The following is a 22,023-nucleotide window of genomic DNA, read 5'->3' as shown; positions in this document are numbered from 1 at the left end:
AAAGAACTACAGTACACAATGAATAATGATGGACGACAGCAATGATGGACGACAACAAAAGTGTGCCCCGCTCCCCTCGTCTCAGTTGAACCCCTTCCAGACGTCGGTGCAGGTCACGTCGAGGGCGGTCGCGTTCTGGTTGAGGCAGTAGGCCTGGTTGCCGCCGCGGGGGCTGACGACGTCGATGTTCGTGGCGGAGATGGCGCGGCAGGCGGCGGCGGACGAGCAGGCCAGGGCGGCGATCTGGGGCGCGTACTTGGCGGAGGTGACGCCGCGGAAGTTGCGGAAGGCAATGTCGGAGAGGGTCAGCGGGCTCGGGTGCTGCTGGCAGAGCGTCACGTTCTTCTGGCCATAGCACTGGGTGATTTCGATGGCGTAGTCGACGCCGTCGATGTGCATGCCGTCGTAGGTGATGTTGCGGACGCGGCCGCCGCCGCCGCCGCCCTGCAGGTCGCCCGACAGGGCCGAGGGCGTGTTGGGCCAGACCTTGATGCGGGCGCCGTCGGTGGCGGCGTGCAGGCTGACGTTGCCGACCCAGACGTGCTCGACAATGTCGTAGGCGCCGGCGTACTGGCCGAGGCTGCCGACGCTGATGCCGTGGCTGCCGGTGCAGGACAGCGACGCGACGAGGACGTGGGTGCTGTTGGGCTTCAGGGACACGCAGTCGTCGCCGTTGACGACGACCGAGTTGAGGATGGCAATGTCGCTGCTGCGGTACGTGTCCCAGCCGTCGGTGTTCTTGGCGGCGTGGGCGCTCGACGCGGCGCCCCCATTGGAATTGGACATGGAAATGTCAATGTCGCTGAAGACGACGTTGCTCGCGTTGGCGACAAAGTGGTAGTACATGGGGCTGAGGCGCAGGTGGAGGTCGGCCACGACGCTGTTCCGGAGCCCGTCGATGCCCACGAGCACGGGCCGCAGGGTGTCCGTGTCCTGGGCGTGCAGGTCGTACCAGACCTGGCCGTTGCCGTGGAGCGTGCCGCCGCCGTAGACGAAGACGTTCTCGCCGCCGAGCTTGAAGAAGCTGGTGACGTTCTGGAAGCCGAAGCGGAACGAGTTGGCCTGCCAGTAGTCGGTGTCGTTTGTGAACTGGATCGTTCCTTGGATGTCTTGGGGGGGGGGGGGGGAGTGTTAGCGACGGTGCTCGCAGTGTTCACATTGTTTACAGTGCACAGTGTTTGATTGTTCGACCGGACCCACCGATGTCAATGTCCTTGAGAAAGGTCCAGTCCATGGCCGTGCCGACCAGGTACGTCGTGTCCGCGCGGAAGACGACATGGCCCCCGTGGTTGCACGCGTGGAAGGCCGACATGATGTACGTGGAGTCGTCCGTCACGCCGTCGCCGTGCGTCTTGACACAGCACACTTTGTTGCGCGGCGGCGGGATGGGGATCGGCAGACGCGGCTGCTTGGGATGCGCCACGACGGTGGGCCGCGTCGATACCGGCTTGCAGGGAGTGTTGTCGTTGCCGTTGCCGTTGCCGTTGCCATTGCTGGGCGCGGCGGCGGCGGCGAGCGACACGAACGCCGAGACGATGGTGAGGACCTTCATGGGAGCGATGGATGCGAGAGTGTAAAGACCTGGCGAGTTGCTTTTCGGGAACACCGGCTAATCAAGTCTGCAAGGCTCCAATGTTGCGAAAAGAGAGCTACGGTTAAACCAGAGGCGCGCTGTCTGGAGCGGAGAGGAGGAGACATGCTTGTTCTACTGCTTTGTTTTATTTCGTTGTCCTTGAATCGATTTGATTTAATAAAGATGGCTGCTCCAACTTCAATATTAATTCACTATTAATTCAATATTTTATTCATTATGTGATGGAATGTATTTGTAGTTTCTGTAGACGACATCCCGACGAAAGAAACCACCGCTAGTCTTTGAAAACAACAGGAAGAACATCTGCACATCCCCAAATTAATTCCCGTCTTGTACCTGAATAGACTGTCGAGAGACATTGTTTCTGTTGAACCCTGATTTACGGATGAGATGGTGCTGCCCTTGCGGTACTTTGAGATTGGCGTCGGCGTGCGCCAAAACAATGTACCACGTCGCACTGCCAGCATGTAAGGTGATTGGCCCGTCGAGACCCACTTGACGTCGGACAACCCACTTTAAATAGTCACGTGAATATGCATCTATCAGCCAAGACACGTGACTCCTCCAGAGTAGGGTTTCATCCATGTTGGTGCGGAAAAACGTTTTGTTGCGGGGCCGAAAAAGTTTTGGTGCCAAAATTCACCCACTTTGGCGGTGGAGCACAGCTTTGGCTGGCCTGTGAGAGCAGAGAGGGCTTTGCACCAATTTTTTTTTTCGGCTGGCTTTTCTGTCTGGGTCGACGAAATCCGTTCACGATCTTCTGCAGACCCCCTCTCCCGTTTTGACCGTCCTTGACATTTCCTCACCAACCGACGAGAACCCCCTCCGACACAACTCGCTTTCTTTTCCACACACACAACCGTCGCAATGGCCAAGCTTTCGTAAGTTACATTTCTGTCGGAACCGAGCAGAGCAGAACGAGTCGGACTGCGTTGGATGGCGTTGGGGAGTTGAGGAGTTGAGGAGTTGAGGAGCTGGATGGAGTTGCAGACAGTTGCCAGGCCAATAGACCAAAGATCGCATGGACACCACCACCGACGACCGAGACGACCGACTATGACGAGACCGCATCGACGGAGACCGGACAGAAACCACGAGATTTTGACCGAACGTGAGACCAGCATCGGACGGACGAGATACTGGGGGTTGACATTGTAGCGCACCGGCTGGAGCCAGCAGCTTGTTGTCAAAATCTACGGACGACGTTGGAAATACAGAGACGGGATGTTTCGCGACAAACTCGACCGTGTCGCCCGAATGCTGTTTTGCGAACTCGTCACGCCCGCGACACCCGATCGTGCCCAAACGACAATGATACGACGTTTCCGAGCATCCCTTCGAGCATCGACGACTTCGAGACGAGAGAGACATGACGCCAATGCTGTCGACGGCTTTCGAACTGGTGGACTCCGAGGCTTCTGGCAACTGGCACTGGCAACTGACTGACAACTGACTGGCACCTGACTGGCACCTGACTGGCACCTGACTGGCAACCGCATCTGTCGCGAATGGCTCAGCTCCATGTGAATACACACTAACATCCCCCCCAGTCGTGGTGCCCCCGGTGGCAAGCTCAAGATGACCCTCGGTCTCCCCGTCGGTGCCATCATGAACTGCTGCGACAACTCCGGCGCCCGCAACCTGTACATCATCTCCGTCAAGGGCATCGGCGCCCGCCTGAACCGGCTACCGGCCGGCGGTGTCGGCGACATGGTCATGGCCACCGTCAAGAAGGGCAAGCCCGAGCTGCGGAAGAAGGTCCACCCGGCCGTCATTGTGCGCCAGTCCAAGCCGTGGAAGCGCACCGACGGCGTGTTTTTGTACTTTGAGGACAACGCCGGCGTCATTGTCAACCCCAAGGGCGAGATGAAGGGCTCGGCCATTACGGGCCCCGTCGGCAAGGAGGCCGCTGAGCTGTGGCCGGTATGTCCACCCTTGACCCCCGTCTATAGGCTACTCCTGCTTTGGACAGTCCACTTGCTAACTCGTGCAACCAGCGTATTGCCAGCAACTCGGGTGTCGTGATGTAAGGGATTTCCTTTTTGTTTGTTTTTACCGGCATACAATCGAAAAACGGACATAAAGGGAAAGAGGAAAGAGGAAAGAGGAGAAAAAGGAGGACAAAGGAATAAAACCGGGAAGTTTATATTTGACAAAACTTCCGTGGCAACGACACACGGGGGCGTTTTTATTTTTAACTTTTTTTATTTTCCATTTGCTCCTCGACCGTTCTGCTTTTACGTCTTTTTTACGTCTCATGTATTCCGTCGAAGAATACCTTTGTCCTAGGAAAAAAAGAAGAAAAGGTTTCAAAATACTCTATTCTTTCGCCAGAGCGCTGGCGACATGGATTCACGTAGATGCAAAGCGACAATGTATGGGTACTGTGTGTATTGTATGCTGTGTCTGGTGTCTCGTTTTGAACTATGAAAAAGACAAAAAGACACAGAAAGACGGAACAATGAAAAGCTGGTAAAGGTCAAGCAACCAAAAGTAGACAGTTTGGGTAGACGTCAACGACGGACAGGATAAGAAGAAACGATGAAAAGAAAAGAAACAGAAGCAAAAACAAAACAGCAAGGCGAATACCATGCAATGCACCTCCATTTTTTTGTATAATGCATCCAACGCCCCAAGCAAAGGGTAAACAAGCAAACAAATGGGGAAATCTGCGCAAGTGTAAGAGCAGAACCAAACAGAATGAAAATTAAAAAGCAAAAGAAAAAGCAAGAAACAAGAATACAAGAATACAAGAAAACAAGAAAACAACCTCTCACACGCCAACGCTGCAACAATGCAGGGTGCCGCCGTCGCGTCACGATCCCAATTGTCCATCACGGCCATCCTAGCTTCGACGGGGGACCAGCAATGGCAACGCCTGCGCGCTGGCCCGGCCGCAGACGCCGCAGAGACTCCTACGCCTCTTGCCGGCTGCCCGCATACATGCCGCTGTTGTTGCCCGGGTGGCCGTTGCCCGGGTGGCCGCCGTGGTGGCTAGGGCGATGCTGCGGAGGGTGGCTGGCGTAGGGACCCGGGTTGCCCATGTCCATGTGGTGGTGGTGGTAGGGGCCGACCGTGTAGTCCATGTGGTGGGGCGGGCCGCCCATATGGCCGGGGGGCGGACCTGGCGGGCCGGGGGGACCACCAACGGACCCGCTGGACGCGGCAGGGCCTTGGGCTTGCGGGCCGGGCGAGCCGTCGGAGCCGCTGCCGGCGGGGTGGGCGGCGACGGCGGCGACCTGCTGGGCCTGCTGGGCGGCGGCCTTTTTGGCGGCGAGGGTGGCCTTGCGCTTGGCGACGGCGGCCTGCATGGAGCCATTGGCCCAGCGAGCTGTTGGGATACGTTAGCAGGGACAGGCCGAAGGAAAGAATGACGGGGACTGGGGGGGACACTGGGATACGTACTCTTCATCGAGTGGCTCATCTTCTCGCTCTTGGTCATCTGGCGGTACTCCTTGTCGTCGCTGGGCGTGCCGGAGTCGGCACCGGGCGTGCTGCCAGGACCGCCCGGACCAGACGGGGTGCCACCGAGACCAGGACTGACGTAGCCGTGGTCGGCGGCACCAGGACCACCACCACCACCACCGCCACCGGGACCGCTGGGACCGCCACCGGGCGTGTGGGGCACAAACTGGGTGTGGTTGCCGGGGTTCATGAGCATGGTGGACGACGATGCGGAGGACGACGCGCCGCCGAGGCTGTGGCGGTGCCCGCTGCCACCACCACCACCACTACCAGCGCCACCCGGCGTGTTTGCACCGCCGTTCTTTGCATTGGGCATCATCTGTGTAAAGGCGTGGACGCCCGCCGAGGGCGCGACGGGCGCGGGCGTGTAGTTTTTGATCTTGAAGGTCGTCCGCTGGCGACCCGAGGAGGGTGGTGCTGTCGCCGCAGCCGAGGATGGCTGCTGCTGCTGGCTGGGCGCGGGCGCCAGGCTGTTGACACGCTGCGGCGGCGGCGGTCCTTGCGGGTGGTGGTATGCCTGCCGCGGCGGTGGCGGCGGGGGCGGCTGGCCGTGGCTGTGGCCGTGGCTGTAGTACATGTCCTGTTGCTGGTAGGGCATGGGTGGACCATAGGGGTGCATGTAGCCTCGCTGCTGCTTCTGCTGCTGCTGCTGCTGATGATGATGAGGCGGCGGCGGCGGCGGTGCGTGGTGACCATAGTAGGCCGACGACGCCGACGGATGCGGGTCCATGGGGCTGTGGCCATAATACGGGCCAGGGTGCTGCGCGTGGTGCGCGTGCGGCTGTTGGGGCTGGTAGGGATCGTACGGCATGGCGCTGTGCATCGGCGGGTATTGCTGGCTGTCGGGTACGGGCGTCGCATGATTGTTGCTGTTGTTGCTGTTGCTGTTGTTATTGTTGCCGTTGTTGTCCTTGGGATCGTCCATGGTGGACGGCATGCTGGTGTCGGCCTCCTCCTGCACAGATGCCGTCGTCCGCCGACGGCGCTTCTGCTTCTTGGCCGGCGGGCCGTGGGCGTTGGCAGCCGCGGCATCGTCGTCGTCGTGCTGGGGTTGCTGCGAGCGGTGGCCCGGCTCGTTGTTGTTGTCGTTGTCAATGTCCTTGTCCTCATTGTCGCGGTCGTCGCCGACGCCGTTGTGGACAGCGCGGAACTTGCGGCGACGCTTGGGCCGCAGAGCATAGCTGGAGTCGTCGGCGTTGTTGGCAGAACCGTTCGACGAGGCCGACGAGGCAGGGCGGGCATGCTCGTCGTCGTCGTCGTCGTTGCGGTCACGATCGCGGTCACGACCGCGGCCGCTGGAGTAGAAGCTGCGGGGACCAATCTCGCCGGTCCGGCGACGGCGGCCGTCCACCTTGGTCTCTTTGACCTCCTTGGCCTCCTTGGCCGATCTGGCCGATCTGGCCTCCCTGGCATGGGCCGTGGAGATGCGCTGCCGCTTGGCGCCACCACGTCCCGCGCGCGGCGACTCGGGCGCCGTCTCGTCGCCGTCGTCGTAGGTGGCATCGCGGCCGTTTTCGGTAGCGTCACCATCGGCCTCCGTTTCGGCCGCAGCGTCGGCCTCTGCAGCCGCTGCCGCCGCCGCCGCCTCTGCTTCGAGTGCCTCCTGGCGCAGCAGACTGTTCGGCTTGCGACCGCGACGGCGCTTGCGGCCCGGTCCGCTGGCAAGCGGCGACACGGCCGTGGCGGGCTTTTCCGGGGGCGGCGGCATGTGGCCAGCACGGCGGTGGTTGTGGTGGTGGTGGTAGGACGAGGACGTCGCGGCGGACTCGTCCTTGTCGACGAGATCGTCCGCCGCGACCGATTCCGACAGCTGGCTGCGCGGCACGCGGCCCCGGCGGCCACGCTTGGTGGGCGTCTGGGCCGCCGCAGCCGGCGCAGCGTCCGTCGGGCCGTCGTCGTCGTCGGTCTTGCCCTCGGCGGCAGCGGCGGCAGCGGCGGCAGCGGCAGCAGCAGCAGCAGCAAGAGCGGCCGGGCCCGGCGGGCGGCCACGACGGCCACGGGTGGGCGGGACGGCGGGCGTCGATGCAGAGGTGGAGGCAGCCGCCGACGACGCAGCCGCGGGCGCAGAGGTGGGGGCCGGCGTGCCGGCACGGCTGCCTTCGGCGCTCTCGTCGTCGACGGCGTTCTTGCGGCGGCGCGAGCGGCGGCCGACACCCATGCCGTCGTCGGCGTCGGCCTCGGCGGCCTTGAGCGTCTGCTTGGGGCGGTTGCGCAGGCGGGTGTTTTGCAGGCCCTCGCGCTGGGCCACGGGGTCCTGGCGGCTGATCATGGAATCGCGCGGGTCGTGCTCGAACAGGTAGATGTGGGACATGAGCTTGTCCTGCTGGCGGGCGTGGCGCTTGATGGGGTCGGCGAGCGACTCGGGGGCGCGGATGCCCTTGACGACAAAGTCGCGCTCGGTGATCTCGGTGTCGACGTTGCCGCGCTTGAGGGCCATGAGCGTGCGGTTTTCAAACGTGGCGTCCTGCTGGCGGCGGCGGACGGCGTTTTCTTCGTCGTCGGTGATGCCGCGCAGCAGACGGTACTCGTCCTGCCAGGCGACCAGGGTCTCGTTCATGTGGGCGAGGCAGTCAAACAGGTCGCTGGTGCTCATGTCTTTGTGGTCCTTGAGCGCGTCGATGAACTCCTTGGGATCGCGGATCTTGTGGAAGCGGTACTGCTTCTTCCACATGGGCTTGCGGCCGGCCGCGGGTGTCGTCGACGCAGGAGCATTGGCGTTGGTGGGGGCGATGCCGTTTGCTGTGGCTGCGGCGGCCGGCGTCTCGGTGTCGAGATCCTCGGACGCGGACGCCGCATTGGGCGTCGCTCCGGCGGTGACTGGTGCCGCCGCGGCAGCAAGAAGGGGCGTACCAGCCGAGGGCAGGTCGATGGGCGTCGGCGGAGCCGGCGTGGCCGAGGCGCTGTCGGCGGCGCTGTCGATGACAATGTCGGGCGTGGCAACGGTCGAGGCGAAGGACGCACCAGCAGCACCAGCAGCAGCAGCGGCGGCGGCGGCGGCAGCCTCCTCCAGACGCGTGTCGGCGGCAATCTTTTCTTGAAGGACGGCCTCAAGATCCGCAGGCGTGGGTGTGTCGCTGCCGTCCTTGTGGGAGGAGGCGCTCTGTGGCTGTGTCTGCTCAGCGGCGGCAGCGTCGGTCTGCTGGTCGGTGTCCGGCTGGTCCGTCTGCTCGGCCGTGGCTTCGCGGTTGGGCGTGGGCGAGGGCGCCGCAGCCGACGCGGACAAGGCCGTGGTGGTGGTGGCCGTGGTGACGCTGTCGTAAAACTGCTCCGGATAGAAGACATACTCGTTCTCCCAGGGCGTCAGGCTCTCCCACGGACGCGGGCCCGAGGGGCGGCGCGCCGTGCGGCCGGTGGCAAAGAGGTTGGGCGCGGTCTTGGTCGCGGACGGGGAGGCGCTGGTGGCGGCTCGCTTGCTTGCCTTGGCAGCAGCGGCGGCGGCCTTGGCGGCCTTTTGCTCCTTGAGCGTGGCTTCGTGGGCCTCGAGCATGGCCTGCTCCTTCTGGGCGGCGGCGGACGCAATGCGGGTGCTGGTGCGGCGGGTCATGGAGCGGAAGGCGCCGGGCGAGGGGGCGTCGTCCATGGGGTCGTCGGAGACGGTGGAGTGTGCCTTATTGGCGGGGGTTGTGGCAGGGGTTGTGGCGGCGGCGTCGGCAGCGGACATGTCGAGAGCATGGCTGTCATGACTGTCCTCGTGAATGTCCTCGTGAATGTCGTCGTGAGCGCCCTCACGGTCCTCCATATCCACGTCGGCGTCGGTGGGGACGGTGTCCTTGGCACTCGCCGTGTTTTCACCACCCGCCGCTGCTTCGTCAGTCTGCTTGGCTGTGTCGACGTCGACGTCGGTCGCGCCGTCATACGCGTCGACGGCAGCCGGTGTCTCGTCCGGCTCGGCTTTGAGCTGCGTCGTGGTTGCTGCAGGTGCAGCGTCTGCTTCCTCGTCCATTGTCTCGGGCGCCTCTGCTTTGAGCGTGGCGGCCGAGTCAAACGAGTCGTAGCTGGGCAAGACAGAGGCGCCGGCCTTGGCGTCGGTGGCCCGGGCCTCCATAAAGGCGGCGAAGCGCTCTTCGTCGGCCTCGGACTGGAGGACAAAGACGCTGGGCGGTGAGCGGTTGCGGCCGCGGGGGATGCGCACCATCAGGCGGTTCTGGTGGTGGGAGTGTCGGGGGCGAGAGAGGCCTCGCTTCTGGGGGGACGCGTTCTTGGACGACAGCCTGGAGGCCGGCGACGTGTCTGTGGACAGGACCTTGGCCTTGGTCGGCGTCGCGGCAGCCGCAGCCGCAGCCGCAGCCGCAGCAGCCGCAGCGGAAGCAGCAGCAGCAGACTGCCGGCGCGGACGGCCCACCTTGCCGGGGGTGTGGCCGTTGGCAGCGCCCGTGTTGGGCGCAGACGTGGGTCCATTCGCCTTGGCTGCTTTGCTAGAAACGGCGGTCGTTGTGTTGGACGCAGAAGGGGCAGCTGCCGCCGCCGCCTGGTGGATGGCCTTGGCAATGCTGGTCTGCGGGACAGAGGTCGACAGCGTGCTCGAGTTGCTCGAGGCACTGCGCTGCAGCGGCGTGGCCCCGGCCGACGACGCGTTGGAGTGCGAGTTGGAGTTGTCGGCCTCGGTGTCGCTGCTGGGCGGGCTGCCGCCGACGCGGATAGTGTCGTGGACAACAATGGCGCCGCCCGACGGGCTCTCGAGGACCATGGGCGACGCCGGCACCGTGCTGCTGCCCGTGCTGGGTGTCGGGCCCGCACCACCACCACCACCGGCCGCCGTCGACAAAGGCCCCGATGCCGACGACGCCTGCACGGGAGTGGACCCGGCAGGGGCCGTCGGTCGGCGGAGAGGCGGACGTCCGCGGCCACGAGGCGCAGGCGCCGGCGTGGACACGGATTCTGTGGCAGCAGCAGTTGCGGACGGGGCGGCGTGTCCATTGGCAGCACTGCCAGGCGCCGTGGTGGACGCGCCGTCTGCTGCGGCTGGCTGGTGATGCACAAGACGAATCTTCTTGGTGGCCACGGCCGGCGACGGCGACGACGCAGCCTCGTCCTCGGCTGTGGCGCCACTGTTGCGGAAGCCGATGTGGACCGTCTTGCGCTTGCGGCCGCGCGTGGCCGGTGCCGACGGCGTCTGTTCGCCGGCATTCGGCTCGGCGTCTTGCTCCGTGTCCCTGGCGGTGTCGTCGTTGGCGTGGCCAGTCGTGTTATTGCCAGCGCCAGTGGCCGTGCCAGGGCCAGCCGTGGTCTCGCCATTCTCAATGTGGCTGTAGTCGACCCGGCTGCGCTTCCGCAGCGAATGGCCGCCCTTGCCCTTGGCCAGTTCCTCGGCGGCAGCGGCCGCTGCATAGGCGGCCGCATACGACTGGGCCGGCGTCATGGGCCGGTCGGTGTCGTTGGCACGCGACGACCGCCGCCGCGTCACGGGCGCCGCTGCCTGTCGGCTGGATGCCGCTGCAGCCATGGCGGTGGGCGAGGCGGGCGGCGACGCCGTCAAGGGCTGTGACGGGTCGATGGCCGACGAGGACGGGGTGTGTAGTGACAGAGCGCGGGATGGGGTGGCAGCGGTCTCCACGGGGGCCGGCGACGACGACGACGGCGAGGCGTGTCGCAGAGACGTGCGAGGCCGGCCGCGCGCAGAAGACGGCGGCGGCGGATGGGAGGTGGTGTGGGAGGAAGAGTGAGACAGATGGGAGCGGGACGGCGAGGAGGTGGACGAGCTGCGTTTTGCGGCTACCGGGGCGTGGGAAGATGGGACCTGCGTGTGGCCTGTTTGGGTAGTGTGGCTAGAAGGGCCGGAATGGCTTTTGTCACCAGGCAAAGACAGCCCGTTGGCGGCCGTTGCGGGCGATGCAGACGACTGGCTCCGGGACAGGCTGCGGCGCGGCGAGGGCTGGGCAGACTGGGACGTGGCATGTGCGGGTGCGGAATGAGAATGAGGATGAGAATGAGAAGGGACGGAATGGGCAGAATGGGCAGAATGGGCAGAGTGGGCAGAGCTTGGAGAATGTCCCAAACTCTGCGCGGCGTGAGACGACGGTGCGCTGCCACCCGCACTGCCTCGCGACCGACTCCCACCGCGAACACGGTCCATGGCGGCGGGCCCGCGGTCGGTCAGACGCAGCAATAAGGAATAATGGATGTGAGGGAGCGGTGGGACAGGATGTGAGGGTATGTGTTTGAAGGATGTTTTTGAGGGTAAAGAGACGTGATAAAAACAAAAAAAGGAGGCAATGGGCGGCGACGCGATGTCGCCAAAGCGGCGTGTGATCGGTGTCAAAACGATCACACAATTGAGCGCAAGACGCCTCGGATGGCCCTGCGCGTGGTGACGGAAGAGCTGACGCCAGGGGAAGCGGTGGTCGTCGCCGCGATGCTGCTTCTTCTCTTCACCTTTGCAACGTCGTGGCTGTTTTTTATGTGTAAGAGAGTTTTAAAGGCAACACGCCTTGGGCTGGGGACGCTAACAGCCAAACCGGCAAAGCAGGAGCCAAGAGCCAGGAGCCAGGAGCCAGGAGGCCAGTAGGAAGGAGCCAGCAAACGGGGCGGCGCCAGGCGGACCCAAAACGGCAGGGGCGTGTGGGCTGGAAGGAGGGAAGAAAAAACGAATAAAAGTGTGGCGGGCCAATAGAAGGCGCTGAAAAATAAGAATTGTGGGGCGTCAATTACAGGAGGCTCGAAGCGCAACAATAGTACGAGAGGAGGGAGAAGAGGGAGAAGAAGGAGAAAAAAGGACAAGAATGAAAAGACGCCGATAAGACGATGTAGTGAATCTCTGGGTGATGCAAACTCGAGAATGAAGAAACAGCGACGGCGCCGTCGCGCGATGGCTGGTGACAACTCACTTTGGCAGGTCGACGAGCATAGGGCCCTATTACTGTGTGCTGTCTGTTGTGTGCTGTTTATTGTATGCTGTCTATCGTGTGCTGTCTATTGTGTGCTGTCTATTGTGTGCTGTTTACTGGTTACTGTTTTACCTACCGTGACTCTCTGCACTCCAAACTCGCCGTCGCATGACTCCCTGCTCTGGCCTGACTTCAGCCTTGAGAACACCTCAGATTGCTTCACTCGCGTTGCTCCCTGTCGTCGACATTGTCAAATTGTCAAAGCAGTCAAAGCAGTCAAAGCAGTCAAAGTCATCACTCATCAAACTCATCAAACTCATCAAAGCATCAAAGCATCAAAGTCGGTCCCGTATTGTAAACGTCTCTACAGGATAAATACAGCCAGCAGACACTTCCATCTTCTCAGCGCCTTCAAACCCCTCTGTCAACCTGCTCTCAAACATCCCTCAGCTCTCACACTCTCACACTCACACGCATCCTTTACACTGTCCATTGTTTGACCTCCAGGCTAAACTGTGCACGCAACACTCTGTCAAGCCACAGCCGCCACAGCCCATTGTCTTGTAAGAGAGCCCGTCTGTGATTGGCCGGGCTGTCACTGGCCTCATGTGCTTTTCTATTTTGGGACTAGCGCAGACTGGAGTCACTGGCACCTGAAAGACCACCCAAATCGACAGAAAGAGGAGGTGCAGGTGGGGCAGCGGGCCCGTCGATTACAGGTGGAGCATCGCCCGTGACGACAAGACAGGGAAGGAGCAACAGGCAGGAGACAGCTTGGCCTCTGACGACACTTTACGTTCCCCAGAGAGACGCTTCAGCTTGGAACACCACCCACCCAGCATCGTCATAGGCCACCACCGTTGTCCACGCAGAGACGACCGACTCTTTTCTGATACACAGGACAACCCGAGGGTACGTAGACTGGCGAGCTGCCTCGCCTGCTTCTGTCCCTGCCCCAGCTTCACATGCTTACTGACGTCTGCAGTGCATCGATCCTCCAACATTGCCATCTGCTTCCACAAACACCGACCGGCTTCCTTCACCCCCCTCCCACCATGGCGTCCAAGCGGGCCAAGAGCGCCACTAACGAGGAGCTCGACTCGCTCTTCGAAGGCATCGGGGACGAGAAACCCACCGGTGCCGCCAAGAAGGCGGGCAAGTCCAAGACCACGGGGACCGGCAAGCTGAAATCGGCCGCCGATAAGGATCTGCTGGCCGCGCTGGAGAACGAGGTCGGCGACGAGATTGCGCGCCCGCACACGCCCCGCATCAGCAAGGAGGCCAAGGCATCGCCAGCGTCCGCGTCCGCGTCGGCACCAGCACCGGCCCGCCGCTCCGTCGAGAGCAGCAAGGCCTACTCGGCGCGGACGAGCACGGACGAGCGGGCGGTGGACGCCTCTGCGGAAGGGGCCGCGGCGCCGCCGGCCGCCGCGGCGACCACAGCGACCCCACCCACTGTGGCGGCCCCCGCGTCGGGCGGCTGGTGGGGCGGCATTTTGTCGACGGCGTCGGCGGCGATGAAGCAGGCCGAGGCGGCCGTCAAGGAGATCCAGCAGAACGAAGAGGCCAAGAAGTGGGCCGACCAGGTGCGCGGCAACGTGGTGTCGCTGCGCGGCTTCGGCGACGAGCTGCGCCACCGCGCGCTGCCGACCTTTACCAACATTCTGCACACCCTGGCGCCGCCCATTGCCTCCCACGAGCGCCTGCTCATCCACATCACCCACGACATGGTCGGCTACCCGGCGCTCGACCCGCTCGTGCACGGCGTCTTTACGCGCGTCATGGCCCAGGTCGAGGGCGGCGATCTGCTCGTGATCCAGCGCGGGCAGGAGTCGCAGGCGGCCGGGTCGGCGTCGATGGGCGGCAGCGGCAGCGGCAGCAGTGGCGGCCACAGCAGGAACAGTGCGGGCTGGCGCGACGGGCCGTGGTGGCGCGTCGTGCACTACCCGCGCGACCTGGGCGCCGTGCCCGGCCTGCGCGAGGGCACGAAGCTGTGCCGCGCGAGCGCCGAGGCGTACGCCAACGAGTACTACGCGGCCCATTACGGCAGCGACGACAAGGACAAGGCCACGAGCAAGGGCGGCGCCCGCGACCGCGTCGCCGACAGCAAGCGCGGCCTCGCGGTGGCCCGCCAGCGCGCCGTCGAGCCGGTGTCGGAGCAGAACCCCGTGCGCCGCTCGGACATCTTTTTGGCCGTGCAGGCCTTTACCGTGGCCGCCGAGCCCAAGGACGAGGACGAGGACGAGGACGAGGACGAGGAGGACGAGGAGGGGGACGACGACGAAGACGACGACGACGAGGCGACGGACGCGTCGGACGAGTCCGACGAGCTCGTCCAGTTTGCCGTGCACATCCGCGACCCCGTCCACGACATTGTCTACCACACCGTCAGCCAGGCCCTGCCGGCCAAGTGGGTGCGCTGGCTCGACGCGCGCCCGTCGACGTCTGCCTCGGCGCTGACGCCGGCCACGAGCGGCGGCGAGGGCGAGGGCGAGGGCGAGGAGGAGGAGGACGACGACGACGACAGCAGCAGTGACGACGACAGCCACGACGCAGACGGCGCCTCCGCCAAACCGGCCAAGGTCTCTGCCTACGACGCGGGCGTCCCCGACGAGATCCGCGAAATCATCGACAGCGGCGCCGTCGACCCGCGCGAGTGGGTGGCCGAGTGGATCGAGGAGACCCTGACGCTGGCCGTCGGCGTCGTCGCCCAGCGCTACGTCGCCCGCCGTATGGGTGTTGGTGCCGGCAGCATCGGCCGCGGCAAGCGGCCCGTCGACGAGATCCTGGCCGACAATGCCGGCGAAGCTGCCCGGGCAGGCATTATCTAGGCCAGGGGTCGAGTCTTGCTGTTTAGTGCTAGTGATTGTATTTCTTTTTGATTGTTGCGGTGCTTGGGTCGTTATTATTACGCAACGGGTCGTGGACTCTTGTTGCTGTCGATTTGCTGACTACCGTCTACTGTCTGTCTTTTGTCTTCCTGTCTGTCTCCCGTCTGTACTTGCCAATACCTAGGGCTGCATTTGAATAATTATCTTTATTATACCTGTCCTGCAAGTGCTATCATGCTGGTGCCTGTCTGTTGAAGCAACATACGGCGTGGATACAGCGCAGTACGACGTAATCAGCGTAGTACATCGTAGGCACAGCCTAAATACAGCACAATACAGCACAATACAGCACAATACAGCGTAAACACAGCGTAAACACAGCGTAAGCACAGCCAAAAACAGCACAATACAGCGTAGACTCCTTCCAGTAATGACAATATTGACATTCGTTCAAAACAACTCGTACGATGACGGTTCTCTGTCTCCCAGAAGTACACCCTGGCTTATTCTTCTTTCCCTCCATTTCCCCATGCCACAGTCCACATGGGCCGCGTAGCTGTCTCTGCATGTTGATGTTGATCTGATACGCACTGCCAAATGGGCGCTAACTCGGGTCGGAGATAAGGTGCGACCTCAGCTCGGGGATTAGGGGCCTCTCAAAGGATACGACGAGAAAGAGCAGATATATGTGCAAGAACGGGGCATTCAGCCGGCCGTTCTGTGGGAGTTGTCTGTGCTGTTTTAGTTTGCTGCGACATAGACGACGGCAGTATGAGAGACCTGTTGCTATTCGAAGCCCATGTTTGTCCCTTTCATGCCTCACTCCCATGTGATTCGTCGCAACTTATCCCCGAGACCCCGACAGACTTACAACCAGATGGCATTGTAAGTCGTACTTCTTTACACCAGGCAGCCAGTAATCCTGTGATCCTGCTGTGGTAATATTACTCAAATACGACGACACGTCCTCTACCACGTCACCATGTCGGTGAAGATGCCTCGTCTCGTGTAGCCACCGTCTTACTTGCCTAGTTGTTTGTCTCCTTCCAGTTGTTTTATTTGTTATTATTTCATTTGTTTTCTTATTTATTACGCCCTACATCGTCAGTCTTTCTTGTTCGTTGTCGTCTTGTCTCGTCTCTCATCCGTCAGTCTGTTTGCATTTCTCCAACACAGAGACACCTCAAAATACTATCCTCCTCGGCCCATCCTCCTTCATCCACTCTCCCACTCTCGACTTACCCCCCCCCCCTCCTTCTCCCCCACCCACTCCCCCCACCATGTTCAACACACTCCGTTTTGTCGGCTTGCTCGCCGCCCACCTCCCTCGCTTGGCGGGCCAGGCCTTCGTCCGCAAGCTGCGCGCCCTCCTCCACCGCTGGACGTACAAGGGCCCGACCGACGCTCCCAAGGTGGTCCTGGTCGTGGGCGGCTCCTTTGCCGGCTACCGGCTCGTGGCCCGGCTCTGCGACTCGCTGCCGACCGGCTGGCAGGTGGTGCTGGTCGACCAGAACCGCCACTTCAACTGGAGCTTTGCGCTGCCGCGGTGCGCCGTCGTGCCGGGCCACGAGCGCACGGCGTTTCTGGCCTACGCCACGATGCTGGCCCGGGGCGCGGCGTCGGCGTCGGGTAAGAAGGTGGCCCGTTTTGTGCAGGGCCGGGCGGTGGCCGTGACGGGCGCCAAGACGGTGCTGCTGGAGTCGGGCGCGGCCGTGGCCTACGACGTCCTGGTGGTGGCCACCGGTGCCGCCCAGCGGCCGCCGGCCAAGCTGCGGGGCGCGGCCGACAAGACGGCGGCGTGCCGCGAGCTGCGGGGGCTGCAGGCGCGCATCCGGCGGGCGCGCACGGTGGCCGTCGTGGGCGGCGGCGCGGTGGGCCTGGAGCTGGCGACGGACATTAAGACGTTTGCGGGGGTGGTGGCGGCGCGCCATGCTGCACGAGTCGCAAAGGGCCAGGACGAAAAAGACGACGACAAAGACGACGACGACGCAGTGGCCGACAAGCACGTCACGCTGGTGCACGCGCGGCCGCAGCTGCTCAACCGGTTCGGCCGGCGGCTGCACGAGCACGTCCTGGGCGTGCTGGAGACGCAGGGCATCCATGTCGAGCTGGGCCAGCGAGCGGTCATTGCGTACCGGCGTGGCGGTGGTGGTGGTGGTGGCGCGGACGACACTGCCGACGACACCGCAGACGACACCGCAGACGTGGCGGGCGCGCCCGGGACGCTGACGTTCGCCGATGGCCGCTCCCAGGAGTACGACTGCATTCTGCAGTGCACCGGCCAGACGCCCAACTCGGCGCTGCTGCAGGACGTCTATGCGGGCGCCCTGGCCCCGTCGGGCGAAGTGCGCGTCAACGCCGGCCTGCAGGTGGTGGCGATGTCGACGGCCGACGGCACGACCGACGGCACGACCGACGGCACGACCCGCGAGACAGTTGTGCCCGACATGTTTGCCCTCGGCGACGTGGCCGCGACCGGCGGGCCCAAGATGGCGCGCGCGGCTTTCGCCCAGGCCGACGTCGTCGCCGACAACATCCTGGCGACGATCCGCGGCCGGGCGGCGCGCCACCGCTACGCGCCGAGCGTGCTGGAGGCGGCGCTCAAGCTGACGCTGGGCAAGGACGCGACGGTGCTGTACATGGACTGGGACAAGGCGGACAAGGCGGACAAGGCGGACAACGCGTCGGTCCTGCTGTCGACGGGCGGCGACCGGGAGGGCATGCACGGGGAACGGCAATGGGGTCTGATGGGCGTCAAGTACGAAGACGAGTAGGTGGGAGGGCAGGGTGAGGATCAGGAGGCTATTGTACCAGGCTATTACCAAACAGTGTTTGTCGTGTTTTGTCATGTTTTGTCATGCATTGTATTTATGCTCCGTGTATTTCGGTATGAATTGATTCATCATCGTCATGGCCGAGGCGGATGGGAGAGGTATCTGAATGGTGGAGAAGAAATAGAGGGCGAGTATCAAGTACAAATACACAGAGTGAGAAGATTCGCCATGTAACGGTACAAAGTCGTCAGCGAGTTGAATCCGCCGCCAAGCAAACGCCAGCGAAAAGCCCGTCTATGCCATCGAGTCTACCAGTCCACACCCCCGTAACTGTTGTTGATCCGGTCGTTGTACGGAAAGAACCAGTTGCCCAGGCCAAAGTCGTCCGGCGGATCCATCATCAGCCACTGGTCGACCTGCTCCGCGCTGGTGTTGGCGTTGCTGGGGGTTTGACTCTCGCCGTTGCTGCTCATGGCCGCCGACGGCAGGTGGATGCCCGAGTCGACGTCACCACCGCCGCCGTCCACCATGGGTGCGTTGCGTCCCAGTCCTGACGCGCCCGATGCGGCGTGTGCCAGATCGCCGAACGTGGCGGTGCCCAGCTCGGCCATGCCCACAAACTGCAATGGGCCCGTGACGGCGGTGCCGGCGGTGCCGGCGGTGCCGGCGCCGGTGCTGGTCAAGCCGGCAAAGGCCGTGTTGGACAGGCTGCTCATGCCGCTGGACACGTTGAGTTTGTAGGGGTGGATGGTGCTGTTGCTGCTGTTATCGTTGTAGCTGGTATTCCTTGTGTTGGCTGCGAGGGCTGGTGTGACCGCCGTCGACGTCGCCACCGCGTCCAGCTCGTCCACCGCGTCCAGCTCGTCGCCCGTGTGGCTGCCGCCGAGGACGGCGTCGTCCGGCAGGGCCGCGCCGCGCCGCGCCGCCAGGGCCTTGAGCGTGTTGATGGTGCGCGTGGACGCCGTCTGGGCCGCGGCGACAATGACCTGGCGCACGGGCCGGCCCTGCAGCAGCGCGTCGGCCTGGGCCAGGGCGCCGCGGAAGAAGAGGTAGCCCTTGACGTTGGTCTCGCCGGCCTCGAGGCGCGCGTGCGCGAGGTCGATGAGGGCGCGCACGGTGTCGTAGAGCTCGCGCTGCGACAGCGTCAGGTCGGCGGCGGCGCCGGGCCCGTCGTCCTCCTGCTCCTGCAGCTGGTGGATCAGCTCGATGACGGCCGTGGCCGTGATGTCGACCAGCGTGCACTTGAGCATGCCGCGGCCGACGAGCCAGAGCCGGCGGCAGGGGTCGGCGGCGGCGGCGGGCTGCAGCAGCGCCAGGGGGATGCCGCTGGCCGGCTCGGTGGCGCTGGGCCCGTCGCTGGCCAGGGGCGACGTCGGCGCGGGCCCCCGCCGGAAAAAGGACAGCAGCCGCAGCACCGTCTCGATGCGGGCGCGCCGCGAGTAAAAGAACTGCACGTTGTTGCCGGCCTTGCGCGCAAACGGCGAGTGCAGCGCGTGGTGGAAGCGCCGCGTCAGAATCTCGTAAAAGGCGATGCGCAGCCGGGCGAACGCGGCGCGCTCGGCCTCCTCCCGAGTACCGGAGCCGGCTGGTCGTCGCCACATCAAGGGGGCGGCGCGCAAGGCCGTCGCCGCGTAGCGGCACGCCTCCAGCAGATCGGCACTCAGCTGCAGCGCGCGCTCGTACGTCAGCCCCGCGCCCAGGCCGTTGAGGGCCCTGGCGATGCGCAGGCGGACGGGCAGCGAGCGGTACAGCAGGCGCTGCATGCTCGTCTGCGTGAAGACCGTGTCGGGGTGGCCCTGGCCCTGGCCCTGGCCCTGGCCCTGGCGCGGTGCCGGGGCGCATGGCTCGCCACGGTGCAGCAGACCGTCGCGGTCGCGGTCGAGGTGTGCACTCTCCTGTCCATCATTTGTGTCGGCACCCGGTCCGCCCTTGCGCTTCTTGCTCGCCCCGGACCCCGTCGTCCCGTACCCCGGCATGGCCACGCCGTGGATCGGCAGGTCCACCGTGAGGTGGTCGTATGCAGCCGCCGCCGTGTCCACATCCACGCCAAACGCGTCGTCGTCGAGGTTCGCGGGCGGCGCGCAGTCGTAGTCGTCGGCGCCGACGAGGGGCGGCATGCCCTGGTCGAGGCTGGCGTGGACGACGAGCTCCAAGATGGTGGCCCAGAGCCGGCGGCGCATCTCGGCCTGCGCCAGCGACAGCGACCGGAAGTGCGACGGGTCGCGGTTGAGGCCCATGCCAAAGGCGGCGTGCAGCAGGCCGCCCGTCGTGAACCAGGTGAGGTCGTCGCCGAGGTCGAGCGCGGTGGTCTGGCGCGCCAGCGTGACGAGGCAGTAGATCTGCAGCGTGTCCATGGTCAGGCGGTGCTTGTCGAGCGGCGAGCAGTGCGTCGCCTCCATGCGCTGCACGGCGCGCGTGGCGGCCATGCGCAGGCGGCGGTGGACGGCTGCTGCTGCGGCCGCGGCTGTCGTGGCTGTCGTGCCCGCAGGCCGGGTGCTGCCGCTGTCTGGGCTGCCCTCCGCGCCCACCCCGTCGTCCGTGTCGCCGTCGTAGAAGCAGCTGCCCAGGGCCAGCACGAGCAGCAGCTTGACCATAAAGTCGGCCGACGGCTCGTTTTGCTGTCGTTGGTTTCGTTGGTGTCGTTCGTCTCGTCCCTCGTCCCGGTCGCGCGCCGCCAGAAACGCCTCGTACTCCCGCCGGAACGTGGGCATGTGCAGGATGCGGAACTGCGGCTCAAACACGTCAAAGTACAGCGCCACCAGCCGGTCGGCCACCGCGCGCGGCGGCACCGCCAGCCACAGGGCATCCCCCCGCTCGGACGCGGCGGCAATCTGCGCGCGCTCGTCCGCCTTGATGACGCGCGCGATGCGCTTGCACATGCGCAGCGACTGGTAGATGACGGAGCCCGGGACAAAGTGCACGAGGTGCGTGAGGCTGTGCATGTCCTTGAACTCGTCCATGTTGTTCATCCAGTGCGAGCGGCCAAACAGGCGCGTCTTGGCCAGGCGGCCGCCGAACCGAGACGACCGCTCGCCCAGCGAGACCATGGTGTTGGTCAGCTCGGCGCCGGGGGCCACCTCGTCGTCGTCGTCGTCGAGCGGCGAGGTCGTTTTTGGGGGGGTGTCCCCGGAGACGGAGCCTGCTCGGCCAGCTCGGCCAGCGCCTGACTCTGTCCTAGTCCTATTCCCATTCCCTGCAGCAGTCCCTGTCCCTTCCCCCGATCCTCCGCCCCCCGCACCGCCCGCGCCAGGGCTGACGGGCGTGCGCAGCGGCCGGCCGTACGGCGGCGGCACCGACCCCGTGACGTAGACGCACTCGACACGGTGCAGCGCGCACTGGCCGCAGGGCGTCTTGCGGTCGCAGGCAATCTTGCGGCGCCGGCACTCGGCACAGACGACGGCCGGGCGGCGGCGTTTGCGCGCAGGCCGCGGCGGCGTGCTCGTGACGTCGGACATGCGTGTGTGAGAGGGGGCGCGTGGGCGCACGTGGTGAGGGTGTGAAGGTGTATTTTGTATCTTGTGCTGTCGTCGTTTGTCAAGGCAAACGTTCCGGTTGGATCTGTGTCTCGTTCAGTGGCGGGTTGGCAGAGAACAAGAAAAAAAGAGTCAGCGCGGACATGTTCGGCCGACGCGCAAGAATGTCAGAAGAAGGGCGCGCTGCAGTTCCGAGTTGTCGGTTGCTTTCTCTTGTTTCCTGTTTCTTTAGTTACGTTTTTCTGTATCTTCAAGCAGCTTCCTCTTTCTCCTGCTCCTTTCTCTCTTGCCGTTTCGATTCCTTCCTTTTGCTTTCCTTCTTCGCTCCTTCCTTTTCTTGTCGTGAATCGGTAATCCCCGTCTCCGTCGGAGGAAAGAAGTGCCTGAAAACGGTGACGAGTAGATTCCAGGCACCAGCCGCAGCGCCTTACAGGGCCAATGCCGCTATACAAGACGAATTCCAGGCCATTTTCGCCCAGAGAAAAACAACCAGTCGGCGTCGGGTTTAATTACAGCGCTTATCTGATGATCTGATAGCGGATGGTCTCCATCACTGTACGAATCGTACGCTATCGCGCGCTGTCATTGGTGTCGCATATCTGGTCGACCGACGCCGATGACGGACCCCTTCGGTTCTGTTTACCGCTTCTGCCTGTAGTGGTGTGAAGCGGCTTCTGTCGGATGGCATCTACAAAGGCGCAGCTCACTCAGCAGTTGCCGTTGCATTGGCAGCCCTTTGGCAGCCCTTGTTCGGAAACCGAGGGAAAGAGACCTTTGCACGACATGCTTGTTGTCATAAATGCAGACAAACTGCACAATAACGTGGTGTTGCGTATGCTTACGTTTTGCGTCGGAAAGCGGAGGAATCCTGCCCGCCGAACAAGGACCTCCATGGAACGCCGTGGAGGTAACCCCAGAGAAGGCAGGACGAGCCGAAAAGAGCCGAAACGAGTCCCACAGGCAAAGTGAATGGGAATGAGTCAGGGAAGATGGAAAGCGGTGACGGAATGTGGACGATGTGGCGATGTGGACCGAGGGCTTCACGAAGAGGGCGCGAGAGCA

At 63.7% G+C, this 22,023-nt stretch overlaps 6 protein-coding genes across 6 annotated transcripts; 3 read left to right on the top strand and 3 right to left on the bottom strand.

Moving 5' to 3' along the window:
* Nucleotides 1-81: 81 nt before the first annotated feature.
* SPBR_02773 (extracellular exo-polygalacturonase) lies at nucleotides 82-1,552 on the bottom strand (the record flags this gene model as incomplete). The annotated part of the gene is made up of 2 exons (XM_040761076.1): nucleotides 82-1,109; nucleotides 1,201-1,552. The coding sequence occupies 2 exons, from the start codon at nucleotides 1,550-1,552 to the stop codon at nucleotides 82-84; spliced, it is 1,380 nt and encodes a 459-aa protein (XP_040621205.1).
* A 909-nt stretch (nucleotides 1,553-2,461) lies between these two features.
* On the top strand, nucleotides 2,462-3,624 carry SPBR_02937 (large subunit ribosomal protein L23e; the record flags this gene model as incomplete). The annotated part of the gene is made up of 4 exons (XM_040761240.1): nucleotides 2,462-2,475; nucleotides 2,604-2,705; nucleotides 3,145-3,517; nucleotides 3,592-3,624. 4 exons carry the CDS (start codon nucleotides 2,462-2,464, stop codon nucleotides 3,622-3,624), a joined length of 522 nt encoding a protein of 173 aa, XP_040621204.1.
* Nucleotides 3,625-4,509: 885 nt separating this feature from the next.
* Nucleotides 4,510-10,954, bottom strand: SPBR_02165 (uncharacterized protein; the record flags this gene model as incomplete). Its single annotated transcript, XM_040760468.1, has 3 exons — nucleotides 4,510-4,925; nucleotides 5,000-10,807; nucleotides 10,864-10,954. The coding sequence occupies 3 exons, from the start codon at nucleotides 10,952-10,954 to the stop codon at nucleotides 4,510-4,512; spliced, it is 6,315 nt and encodes a 2,104-aa protein (XP_040621203.1).
* A 1,984-nt stretch (nucleotides 10,955-12,938) lies between these two features.
* On the top strand, nucleotides 12,939-14,714 carry SPBR_02613 (uncharacterized protein; the record flags this gene model as incomplete). Its single annotated transcript, XM_040760916.1, has 1 exon — nucleotides 12,939-14,714. One exon carries the CDS (start codon nucleotides 12,939-12,941, stop codon nucleotides 14,712-14,714), a length of 1,776 nt encoding a protein of 591 aa, XP_040621202.1.
* Nucleotides 14,715-15,994: 1,280 nt separating this feature from the next.
* SPBR_02761 (uncharacterized protein) lies at nucleotides 15,995-17,488 on the top strand (the record flags this gene model as incomplete). The annotated part of the gene is made up of 1 exon (XM_040761064.1): nucleotides 15,995-17,488. One exon carries the CDS (start codon nucleotides 15,995-15,997, stop codon nucleotides 17,486-17,488), a length of 1,494 nt encoding a protein of 497 aa, XP_040621201.1.
* A 308-nt stretch (nucleotides 17,489-17,796) lies between these two features.
* SPBR_02271 (c6 zinc finger domain containing protein) lies at nucleotides 17,797-20,943 on the bottom strand (the record flags this gene model as incomplete). Its single annotated transcript, XM_040760574.1, has 1 exon — nucleotides 17,797-20,943. The coding sequence occupies one exon, from the start codon at nucleotides 20,941-20,943 to the stop codon at nucleotides 17,797-17,799; it is 3,147 nt and encodes a 1,048-aa protein (XP_040621200.1).
* Between the last annotated feature and the right edge of the window lie 1,080 nt (nucleotides 20,944-22,023).

The sequence above is a fragment of the Sporothrix brasiliensis genome, assembly GCF_000820605.1.
Source record: "Sporothrix brasiliensis 5110 chromosome Unknown Cont17, whole genome shotgun sequence".
Taxonomy (NCBI): domain Eukaryota; kingdom Fungi; phylum Ascomycota; class Sordariomycetes; order Ophiostomatales; family Ophiostomataceae; genus Sporothrix; species Sporothrix brasiliensis.
Note: the sequence above shows the minus strand (reverse complement) of the source record. Positions and strands in the feature narration are given on the sequence as shown.